The sequence below is a fragment of the Diabrotica virgifera genome, chromosome 2 (genome assembly GCF_917563875.1).
Source record: "Diabrotica virgifera virgifera chromosome 2, PGI_DIABVI_V3a".
Lineage (NCBI taxonomy): Eukaryota > Metazoa > Arthropoda > Insecta > Coleoptera > Chrysomelidae > Diabrotica > Diabrotica virgifera.
The window spans coordinates 112,664,785-112,678,088 of NC_065444.1; the positions used below are offsets into that span (position 1 = coordinate 112,664,785).

At 32.6% G+C, this 13,304-nt stretch overlaps 1 protein-coding gene across 1 annotated transcript in view; it reads right to left on the reverse strand.

Moving 5' to 3' along the window:
* Positions 1-563: 563 nt before the first annotated feature.
* The window catches only part of LOC126880179 (tetratricopeptide repeat protein 37), a 30,697-nt gene continuing 17,956 nt past the window's right edge, over positions 564-13,304 (reverse strand). Inside the window, exon 3 of the mRNA XM_050643946.1 lies at positions 564-1,616. Within this exon, the coding sequence (XP_050499903.1) occupies positions 664-1,616 (953 nt within the window). The 3' untranslated portion in view covers positions 564-663. The remainder of the gene's footprint in view (positions 1,617-13,304) is intronic.

Consider the following 13,304-nt stretch of genomic DNA (forward strand, 5'->3'; position numbering starts at 1 on the left):
TATTGCGTTTTCATAATAATACATTTTGTATTTTTAAAAAAATTAAAGAAAACAGCAAATTTTCACAAATTTTTAAAAGTTTGAATGCAATGCGCGAACGGAAAACATTATTTTATTTGGAAATTTTTTTTCAGAGTTTTACTCAGACAGGTAATTAACAACTTTTGTGAGGTATTGCGAATAAAAAAAAACAAAAAGTGTTTTTTCAGCCCACCCTAATACATATCTTGAAAGATTAGCAACGAACTACATACTGTCTGTGTGCGCATGCGCCCGGTATTAAAAAATTTCACTCTCGATCGTAAAGAAGTATAACTTCAAAAAATAGCTTTAATTTGATATAAAAAAACATACGTCATGAACGAAATTTGAAAAAAAAATTACTATTTAAATAATTACTATTATTTTAATTAAAACTATTTGCGGCCACTTTTTGACTGGCAACCTATTATCGATGTATTCTCCTATCCTTAAATTTATGCAAATATGTGATTTTAATCAACTACGTTATGGACGTAGTGGTTTTGCAGTGGGATCTTAGACTATAAGATAAAAGAAATAAATTAAATCGTACCGATTTTAATTAAATTAAAAAATTAATACAATATAAATACAATTAAGTCACATAATTCATATATAAATAAATTGTCACACGATATTCATCTATTCTAAAGTATTTTTTATTTTCTTAAGCCAATTTATAAGTATTTCGGGTGGATTTAAATTCATCACATGGTGAAATATATTTGAAACAAATTCCTTGGAGCATCGATTTTTATCCTTGACTAAAGCCGCTAGAAGTACAGCCCAACCATCAACCAAATTTGGATAACAATAAATAGCTTTTTGCGCTGATACCAGTACACTTTTTATGTCACCAGCTAGTAGATGTCCCAATGAAATACATCCCAGAATTTTTGTAATATCCATATTAGATTGGCCGAGTTGGAAAGCAATTTGACAGCACTTTACAGCTGCTAAGGCCCTCTTGTGCTCACTTTTCACTCTTAAAATGGTTATTGCTAGTACAAGCCAGATATTCGCATTATCAGGATGTCTATGAACTAATTTTGACAGTTCTTTAACAGCTCTATCAGGTTTTTCTTTTCTTAAAAGTTTTAGACATAATAAAACCCCATAATGTGGAAGACAGTCTTTATTATCTTTTAATTGTTCCAATTCTTTTAATACTAGCTCTGCCAGTTCAAAATCCCTGTGGACCAAACCCAAAGCTAATGTTGCGTAGAGACCCCAAGGAGATGGCGGTTTCAACTGTATACTCTGAAATAAAAGAGTTTTAGCTCCTTCCAAACCTTGAAACATGTATGCCATTGATGCTAAAGCTACTAATAATTCTGATTGATGAGATTGTTCCTCAGTTAACCAATGTAAAGCTTGATCATATGCAGCATATGATTCTTCATAATGTTGACTTTTGAACAACGCTAAGGCCAAACCACTACCAGAACTAAAGGTCGCTGCTTCTACCTCTTGAAAGATGGTTATGGCTTGAACATACTTCTCGTGTTTTGACAGTAATCTACCGTAATTTACTCTGGTCAAGTCTCGATGATTTGGAGAACAATCATATGCGTTCTTAAAAGCTTCCAAGCTGCCTAAAATTATTTTTAAAACCTTGTTAGTAAAACAGATATATACAGAGTGGATCAAAAGTCTGAAAACGCCTAATTATCTCTTAAATGGATGGTCCGAATTGTGTAAAACCGAGATACTCCTATTCTGCAATGTGGAGATTTCTCAAATTTGATTCTTGCAATGTTGCCAAATTTGCCATAAGTAAATAAATCAGTAAATATAGAATGCTGTGATTTTGACACTAATTCATAAACCTAACAATAACTTGACTTTTATTAACAGCTAAAACTGACAGTTGTTTTATGGGTTTTTAAAAATATTTACAATAAAGCTCGTTTTAAATGAAAAAGAGCGAATTACTGTTTTAATGATGAGGCACTACTGTGATAGAAAAATATCTTATTCGCTGTGAGCCGATGAGTAGAGGGGATTTGACAGTTTTCGCCAGCGCTGTTAGTGGTAGTTTTGTGCATTGAATTTGAACAATTTTATCAGAAAAGTACAAGTTTCAAACCGCGAGAGAGCGCTACCAACGAAACTCACAGCCAATAAAAACAGACGTAACCTCTAAATTTAACATAAACTTATTCTTTTTCTCAATGGCCTCTTGCGTAAGCAGTCATCCAGTCGCACGAATTTATATATTAAAGATTAAAATTATAATGAATAAAATAAAAAAACCATAGTTACTTTTACTATTAATTCTGTGTATTCGTTCAGTAATCCGGTTACAATAATATTTCAGTTCATAATTTGTGTTTTTCTAGATATATATATATATATATATATATATATATATATATATATATATATATATATATATATATATATATATATATATATACCTATATACATATACCTATATATATACCTATATATATATATATATATATATATATATATATATATATATATATATATATATATATATATATATATATATAAAATGAATAATTTTGGGGAATGCAGTCAATGTGTTTTGGGCTGATTAGAAGAGAAAATTAATTAAAATTAAAAAAATTAATTTACGTTTACAATTTATATTTTTTAGAAAGAATTTTTATGTTTTTTATAAGTATGTTAGTTATTTTGTAAACCACGAGCAGTAAGTTGTTATTTTTCTAGTTTTCATCTAAATTTAAACATTTGTATTTTTAGATTGTCTTGATAAAGGAAATAAATTGTCCGAAAGCTCGACAAAAGTTCAAAGTGTTTCTCTTCTAATCAGCCCAAAACACATTGACTGCATTCCCCAAAATTATTCATTTTGTATTATTAACAGTCACTACATATTAATAATTATATATATATATATATATATATATATATATATATATATATATATATATATATATATATATATATATATATGTAAAATATTATACGCGAAATAAATATTCTACCTTCGTCTGTGCTGCCATCTTGGGAACGTTTTCGCTGTCTACAGCTCATCAGCCAAGCTCTCAGAACAGACGAAGATGTAGAATATTTCCTCCGTATACCCGAGGCCGTAAGACAGCCATGCAGTCCTTATGGGACTAGCGCAATCTGAGTTGCTGAACTCAGATTGCGCTAGTCCCATAAGGACTGCATGGCTGTCTTACGGCCTCGGGTATACGGAGGAAATATTCTACATCTTCGTCTGTTCTGAGAGCTTGGCTGATGAGCTGTAGACAGCGAAAACGTTCCCAAGATGGCAGCACAGACGAAGGTAGAATATTTATTTCGCGTATAATATTTTACATATTATTTTCATACTTTTTAAAAAGTAGAAAGTTGCGATTATTTCCTGCTTGTTTGACGCCGTAGGTATTTTTCAATAAATACCAGGTGACATCTCGTGGCCTCAAAGTAGAGGCACAGATCGGTTTCGTACCGAAACGAGCAAGGTAGGTTGCTTCTAACTAACTCAGATATATATATATATATATATATATATATATATATATATATATATATATATATATATATATATATATATATATATATATATATATCTATTTTTCTCGTTTTGTATATTTCACATACACCAATTTTATCAGAAAAGTATAAGTTTCAAACCGTGAGAGAGAGCTACCGTCGAAACTCACAGCCAATAGTGAAGTAGCCAACTTGTTCAACGATTCTTTCCCAAACCATTCTTCTATCGATAAGGCGACGGTACAAAAAATTATAAAGTGCTTTGAGAAAACTGGACGAGTAAAAGATGGCATTCGAACAGGTAGACCAAAAACTGTTATAAATTATAATAAAACTTTGGATTTAATGCATTGTTTAGCTGAATATCTACATACATCATCGCGCAGAGCTGCACAAATACAGTATGTAGGTCATTCTTCAGCCTTGCTGTATTACAGAAGAGTTTATTAATTTAAACCCTACATAATCCATTGGTTGCAAGAATTAAATGAAGATGACTGCGACTGTAGTTTATAATTTAGTAAGTAATGATGAATACAATTATTGTAACTGACGAGAACTGCGTTAACAAGACATATATTTTTCCGATGAAGCAATATTTACACTGTGTGGGAGTGCAAATCGCCAAAATTTAAGCTACTGGAGTGAGGTAAATCCACACTAGATACGTGAAAACCATACTCCTAAGACCAAAAAATCTAAACGTATAGTCGGGTATAGTGAGTCACTATTAGTGACTTCTTCTTCTTAACGTGCCCTATCAAGTCCACTTGACGTTGGCGATTAACATGGCGAAACTGTCTCTGTCTCGAGCTATTCTAAATAGGTGTTCTGCTTTCTTTATTCCTGTCCACTCCCGGATATTCTTCAACCAAGAGGCCTGCTTTCTACCAATTCCTCTGCGTCCTTCGATTTTACCCATCATAATAAGTTGAAGAATATTATACCGGTCTCCCCTTACTACGTGTCCAAAATAGGCCATCTTTCTATATTTGATGTTATCAAGCAGCTCGCGGGTAGCATTTGCTCTCTTAAGGACTGCCACATTTGTCAGCATAGCCGTCCATGGTATTTTTAGAATACGTCTGTGCAGCCACATTTCAAAGGCCTCCAAACGGTTAATGGTGGATATTTTTAATGTCCATGCTTCGACACCATACAAGAGGACTGACCAAATGTAGCATTTAATCATGCGCTTTCGAAGTTGAAGTTGCAAGGTATCATTACAGAAGAATGACCTCATTTTTAAAAATGTCGTGCGGGCTATCTCGATTCTACATTTTATCTCTTTATCTGGATCTAGTTGTTCAGTAATATGGCAACCAAGATATTTAAAACTGGGTACTCTTTGAATCATATGACCATCAACATAATATAACCGTGAATCTTGATGGGCCAAACGGCTAAATACCATGTACTTTGTTTTTGAACAGTTTATATTTAGGCCAAACTCTCTTCCCACTCTGTCAATGGCATTTAAAAGGTTTTGTAATCCATTCATATCATCACTTAAAATAACTGCATATCTGATTGTATTTATCAGAATTCCATTAACCTTCACACCCCATTCCAAATTATGCAGCGCTTCCTTAAATATTCTATCTGAATACAAATTGAACAACAGTGGGGACAGTATACAACCCTGTCTGACGCCTCTTTGTATTTTGCATATTTCTGTTGATTTTCCATTTATGCAAGCTGTCGCTGTTTGACGCCAGTATAATTTTTCTATGATTCGTACATCTTGACTATCAACTCCTTTATCCTTTAGTATTTTAATTAATTTGTGATGTTGTACTCGATCAAAGGCCTTCTCATAGTCAATAAATACAGCAAAGACGTCTTTTCTTTGATCTCGGCATTTCTGTAATAACACATTTAGTGCAAAGAGTGCGTCCCCGGTTCCCAGTCCATTTCTGAAGCCAAATTGTGTTTCATCCTGGTCTTCTTCACATTTATCTCTGATTCTACTGTGGATGATACGTAGAAAGATTTTTAAGGTGTGGCTCATAAGGCTTATTATTCTATAGTCGCTACAGTTTTTCGGACGTTGTTTTTTTGGTAGGGTTATGAATTCGGACTTTAACCAATCTTCAGGGATATCACCAGTCGAATAAACATCATTGAAAAGTTTGACTAGTATTCCAATGTTTTCCTCATTTATGAGCTTTAACATTTCTGTAGGTATGTTGTCGGGACCAACGGCTTTCTTGTTTTTTGCCAATTTTATAGCATTTATATTAGTGACTACTCAGTTAATTGGGCCGATTTTTATAGAAAGGAATGTAACAAGCAATAATTATGAAATTCTGCTTAGAAATGAAATTGTACCTGTCCTGAACAACAAGTTTGGAGCCAATTTTAATGAAATATCGTTTCAGCAAGACGGAGCTTCAGCACATTTTGGTGTAAATGTTCGGCTATATTTAGATCAGACATTTCTCGGATGATGGATTGGTAGATTAGGCAGTATTGACGGACCTTTTCGGTCACCCGATTTGAAAATTAATGTTTATTTTTATTGGGGATGCTTGAAAAGTAGAATTTATAAAACTAAACCAGCAAATATTGCAGAGCTAAGGCAACGAATTATCGATGACTATTAATGCCGTTTAGCATACTGTCAAATGAACAACTGACATTTTAAACACTTGATTAGATAGACATTAATTTAGCAATGTAGTAAACTTTTAATTATTATGTTCAAATTTACTTGTACATAGTTTGATTAAAAAATATTATGACGAAAGTGTTTCTAGGCTTTTATTTTGTCTTTTTTAAGATGTTCCTGATTACATAAAATGAAAAGTATTGTATACGGTTCAACTGGTATTGAAGTGGTGATTTCGATAAAGGTACAATATACAAGGTTGTAACAAAAATAATATTTGGCAAACCCTGCCGCAGGACCTGTCAACGGACAACGGCTGTCACAGAGAGACATTCGCCCCATTCGTCATTAAGCATTCAACGATAATAGGTACAGTTAATTGATCAGTTGAACAACGATGATAATATGAATTACAGTTTACTTTTATTTGTTCTTTTGGTAATTAATATTCGCGGTGTGCAAGTACTTGGAAGGGAAATGAGAAACGATCGTGCGCGAATAGCGGAGAAATATTGCAACTTTCTTAAATAATTCATATTGTCAATTGAAATTGTCAAATTGACGTTCATTTCATATCTACTGTCATTGAAGAAGAAAAATTATATGTTGCTCCACAATATTGATATGATACGCAATTATTATATAAAGGTAAATTTAATTAATTGTATTTTGCTTGCAGCACTGCATTTTAATAACTAATTTTATTTACTACATACAATTGTTTACGTTCTTACGTACTTTAAAAAGGACAATTAAGATTAGGCGAATATATACTAATCTACAGTGGAGTAGCAAAAGAAAACAGGGCCAAAGAAGGTGTAGCATTACTAATACATAAAAAATACCAAAATCACATCAAAGAGTGTCAATATTATATCGGAAAGAATTGTCACAGCAAAAATTACAATGGAACAGGAAGACCTGAACATCATCGGAGTATACGGCCCAGAAAACAACAAGCCTCAAACAACAAGGGAAATCTTTTATGACGAATTACAACAAGTAGTAGATCAAGATAGAGGGAAGATGATAATACTGGGGGATTTTAATGCTCGAATAGGTAACCAAGTAATACCCGGAATTAAGCAAAAACACAATGAAAATGTTAAAAACGAAAATGGAGAAATGATGATAAACTTCTGCACAAATAACGAACTTAGAATAAACAACACATTTTTTGACCACAAAGACCAACACAAATATACATTCAATAACACCCGTGGACAAAGATCTATGATAGATTATGTTGTAACCAACAGAGATATATATCCATCAAAAATAATCGACGTAAGATGCCTCAACTCAGCAGATGTAGGTAGCGACCATAGCCTAATATTATGTAAAATAGGAATCATTATGAAATATTTCACACCTAAGAGGGCAGCACCAACACAAACAAAAATCAAAGTCGAAGGACTACATACGGAATCCACGGAATACTTATACAGGAAAAGAATATCAGAGAAGATTGCTGAGAATGGAATATTAGAAAACTATAACATCGATGAAAGCTGGCAAAAACTCAAAAATAACATAATCGACACTGCAACAGAATCACTTGGAGAGAGAAAAGTAACGAATACTCACATATTAAAGAAGAAAACCCCGTGGTTTAGAGAGGAAGTTAAGATAAAATGCGAAGAAAAGAAGAAAGCCTTTTTACAATACAGAACAAAACAAACACAACAGGCATACAACCACTACAAACGAATCAGAAACGAAACGAATACTTTAGTGAGACAAATAAAAAGGGAGCACTGGCAGTGTTTCTCAAAACAGATGGAACACGACTTCTACGGAACACAAAAAGAAGTATGGAGAATGATCAGAGGGCAAAGAAAGGAGATGAACGAATTAATAAAAGCGAAACACATTCAGAAGGAAACATGGGCAGACTACTTCCGATCTCTATTTGCTAAAGGCGACGATAATGAACCACCAACACCTGAAGTTACGACAAACGAAGAAATAAACATCGAGGAGGGAGAGGTAAAGGAAGCATTAAGAAAATTAAAAAATAGAAAATCTCCAGGAGAGGACAGAATATCGAACGAACTCCTAAGGTACGGAGGACAAGATCTAACTAAACAACTATTAAAACTAATACAAAAAATAATAGAACAAAACAGAATACCACAAGAATGGAGATCAAGCATCCTAATACATCTCTTCAAAAAAGGAGACAAATCAGACCCGGAGAATTACAGAGGGATTAACTTATTAAACACAACATTAAAATTAACAACAAAAGTGATAACAAACAAATTGAATGAAATTATAACATTAGCAGAAGAACAACAAGGTTTTAGGTCGGGAAGGTCATGCACTGACGCTATATTTATAATGAGGCAAGTTCAAGAGAAATCGTTGGAATACAACAAAACGGCATATTTATGTTTCGTGGACCTTAAGAAAGAATTTGACAGGGTCACATTAAAGGACGTTATCCACTTGTTATACTCGAGAGAGGTACCTCTGGGAATAATTAAAACGATTGAAAACATCAACCAGAACAACACAATAAAAGTAAAAGTGGAAGAAGAACTAACTGACCCAATTGAGGCCGGCAATGGGATAAGACAGGGAGATTCCTTGAGTCCTTTATTGTTCAACCTGATCATGGACGAAATAATAAAAAAAAGTAAGAACTAAAAAAGGATACCAAATGGGAGAAAAACAACTTAAAATAATCTGCTATGCGGACGATGCAATACTAATCTCTCAAAGTGAAGATGATTTACAACGTATGCTGCACCAATTCAACATAATCACCAGAAAATTTAACATGTTAATTTCCTCAAAAAAGACAAAATGCATGTTTATAACAGCAGACCCAATAAGATTTAAATTGGAACTGGAAGGTCAGATAATAGAACAAGTGATGGAGTTTAAATATCTAGGCATCACACTATTTAGCTACGGAAGGCTCGAAACAGAAGTGGAAGATCAAGTGAATAGAGCAAACAGAGCCGCAGGTTGCCTGAATGACACAATATGGAGAAATAAAAATATCGGAAAAGAAATGAAGGGCAGAATTTACAAAACAGTCATCAGACCAATAATGACATACGTGGCAGAAACACGACCCGACACAGAGAGGACAAAAAGATTGCTCGAAACAGCGGAGATGAAAACCCTTCGAAAAATACCCATAGAGTCTTACCCTTCGATGGTAATGGCTGTATGACACTATGCATTTTCTTGTATCATTTCTAATATCGTTTCTGATATGTCAAAAAAATGTATAGTGTCATACACAGATACAAGAAACGATATCAGAAACGATACAAGAATTTGTGTCAGGCACAGATTCTTGTACAATAACTGCGCCAATTTCTGCGCAAAGAGCAAAAACGTAAAACCTGCTGGTAAAACTTCTAAATGTCATAATGGCGGCTGAAAATGAGATCATATGATTTATGTCTTGATGAATTTATTTGTGTTTTGTAGGTATTATTTATAAATATTTTATTGATACTTAATATACCGTTTGGTATGGACTACTGTTCTACTAGTAACCATATATTTAGAATACCTTTGGGTTTCATATTGCATAATTTTTTAATAGAGGAAAATACAATAGTTGAAATTTGGATCAAACTGAAGATAATTATAATGCAAATATTTTAGCACAAATATCAAAACAAAATAAAAAACACAAATAATCAACAGTCAACGTAAAAATTCTAGTTATTATAACATTAAAATATTTGTTTTTAAAAGTTTATAAATTTTATAAAATCCTTAAAATCAGCTGTAGACGCAGTACTACCATACCAATGTAACGTGACAGGGTGACAAACAAAATTTCGACCAATCACGTGCCGAATTTCATACAGTTTTCGATACAAGAACTTGCATAGTGTCATACAGGGCACAAATGTACGTACAAGAAATGATACAAGAAAATGTATACAAGAAACGATATCAGAAACGATATTAGAAATGATACAAGAAAATGCATAGTGTCATACAGCCTTAAGGCTGTATGACACTATGCATTTTCTTGTATCATTTCTAATATCGTTTCTGATATGTCAAAAAAATGTATAGTGTCATACACAGATACAAGAAACGATATCAGAAACGATACAAGAATTTGTGTCAGGCACAGATTCTTGTACAATAACTGCGCCAATTTCTGCGCAAAGAGCAAAAACGTAAAACCTGCTGGTAAAACTTCTAAATGTCATAATGGCGGCTGAAAATGAGATCATATGATTTATGTCTTGATGAATTTATTTGTGTTTTGTAGGTATTATTTATAAATATTTTATTGATACTTAATATACCGTTTGGTATGGACTACTGTTCTACTAATAACCATATATTTAGAATAACTTTGGGTTTCATGTTGCATAATTTTTTAATAGAGGAAAATATAATAGTTCCAATTTGGATCAAACTGAAGATAATTATTAATTATCATTTATTATAACATTAAAATATTTGTTTTTAAAAGTTTATAAATTTTATAAAATCCTTAAAATCAGCTGTAGACGCAGTACTACCATCATACCAGTAACATGACAGGGTGACAAACAAAATTTCGACCAATCACGTGCCGAATTTCATACAGTTTTCGATACAAGAACTTGCATAGTGTCATACAGGGCACAAATGTACGTACAAGAAATGATACAAGAAAATGTATACAAGAAACGATATCAGAAACGATATTAGAAATGATACAAGAAAATGCATAGTGTCATACAGCCTTTAAGACTCATATGGGACAGAGCTAGAAGTACAGATATACGACGGAGATGCAAGGTGGATAACATTAATAACTGGGTAAGAAACAGAAGAATAGAATGGAATGACCACATAAGCCGAATGACAACAAATAGGGTAGTCAGGACAGCGAGAGACGGTTCCCCAATTCGCCATGAGCCGATGGGTAGAGGGGATTTGACAGCTTTCGCCAGCGCTGTTAGTGGCAGTTTTGTGCATTTATCTGATAAATTCAAATGGCGCGCCATGGGTAGAGGAGAGGGGATTTGACGGTTTTCACCAGCGCTGTTAGTGCAGCGTTGCCACATTTAGTAGATTTCTACTTTTTTGGTAGATTTTTGATATATTTTAAAAAATTCTAGTAGGCAATATTTATTAGTAGATTTTTGGTATATTTCAACATTTTCTTATGACTAAAATAAAATTTGCTTTTTAATAGTATTTACCCCATTTCTAAATTAATATTTAGACATTTTGTCACAATTTCCCAATGTCATTACCGAAAATAAGATTCAGTGGTGGGATTCTGTGTACAATTGCTAACACCGCCGACCGCTTTCTATCAATGTCAATATATTTGAATTTTTAGTTTTAATTCAAATATTTTCTTGTTTTAAAGGGCCGGTTGTTCGAACGCTAATCAAAAATGATCATTATCAAATATTTAATTACTTTCACAACTGTCAATGTCAACTTTGATTGGGTTGCTGAAAACAATTTTATTGATTACAATTATGAAATTAATTAATCAATTATGTTAATAATTGTTATGTTAATTGATTAACTAATCTCATAATTATAATAAATTATGTTTTCAGCAACCCAACCAAAGTTGACATTGACAGTTGTGACAGTAATTAAATATTTGATAGTGATCAGTGTTGATTAGCGTTCGAACAACCGGCCCTAAGTGTCACTTCAGCATCAACTAGCAAAACTAGAAAATAATTCAATTAAAGCTAAAAATTCAAATATTTTCACGACAATTGACATCGATAGAAAGCGAAGTGCAGATATCTACAGTGCACGGAATCTAGCCCCAGGACGTAGAAGATGAATATTAAACAGAAATGAATTAAACTGGATTCTGGTGTAACAAACTTGCAGATTTCAAGTAGCAGTGCAATCAGTACCTATTTCAGGTGTTATTGAAGAGTTCTGGTATTCGGTGAGCCTGATGTTAGAAGCTAACGATGGAAAACTAAAATATAATATATATTAGGTACATTCCATGTCAAATCACTCAGGCAAAAAATTTTGGATCTCCGATTTGTCTGAAAATTGGTATATAGCTTCTGCGGGACGTAAAAATAAGATAATTAAGGTCAAAAAATCTTCTTCTTCTTTTTTTCTCAAAATCGTATTTTATGCGATTTCACAGTGATTTGGTGTTTATTTAAACAAATTTGCATTTTCTGTCGTAAAGTATCAATGAAAAACATAATATTTTAATAGAAAGGACTCAAAAATGTCATCATATGGCATTATAACAAGTTATTTTGAATCAAAACAAGTTTTTGATCAAATTTTATAGTGTAAAAAATGTTAAAATACCGTTTTTTACATTTTCCTCCATTCCCAAAATACATCATCATTGATTTGTCTGAAAATTTGCCCACCGATAGCCAAAAGATAGGACTCTAAGTGGTTAGAAGGATTTGAATTATATTCCAATACCAAAAAAGTTACATGCAGTAATATCAGACTCAACAGTATATATTAGTCCAGTCGGGATAGCATTTGACCTTGAATGCCGAGCTGCCCAAAATTTTATTTTTCTGATCTTTAGGGGAGTCAATAGTAGCCTAAATTTAAAATCACGAATTAATTCCTCCGTTACGTTTGCCGCCATCTTGATTTTAAAGGAGAACCTGTTTTGCTCAATATCTCCGCCATTTTGAACTTTTCGACAAAAGTGGTAGGAACTGAAATTGTTCCAAATAAATCATATTTACAATTATTACAATTTCTTTCTAACAATTTTTGTCGTGAAGTCGATATTTTTGAGTTAATTGTACTTACAGTAGATGCCTATATTTTTGACTATAATATTGCATGTAACTTTTTTCGTATTGTAATATATAATTCAAATCCTTTTCACCACTTAAAGTCCTATGTTTTGTCTATATGTGGGCAAATTTTCAGCCAAATCGATTTTGATGTATTTTGGGAATCGAGAAAAATGTAAAAAACGGTATTTTAACGTTTTCTACACTATAAAATTTGATCAAAAGCTTGTTTTGAATCAAAGTAACTTGTTATAATGACATTTTTGAGTCCCTTCTATTAAAATATTTTTTTTCCATTGATACTTTACAATAGAAAATGCAAATTTGTCTAAATAAACACCAAATCACTGTAAAATCGCATAAAATAACATTTTGAGAAACAAACGAAGAAGAAGATTTTTTGACCTTAAATATCTTATTTTTACGTCCCGAAG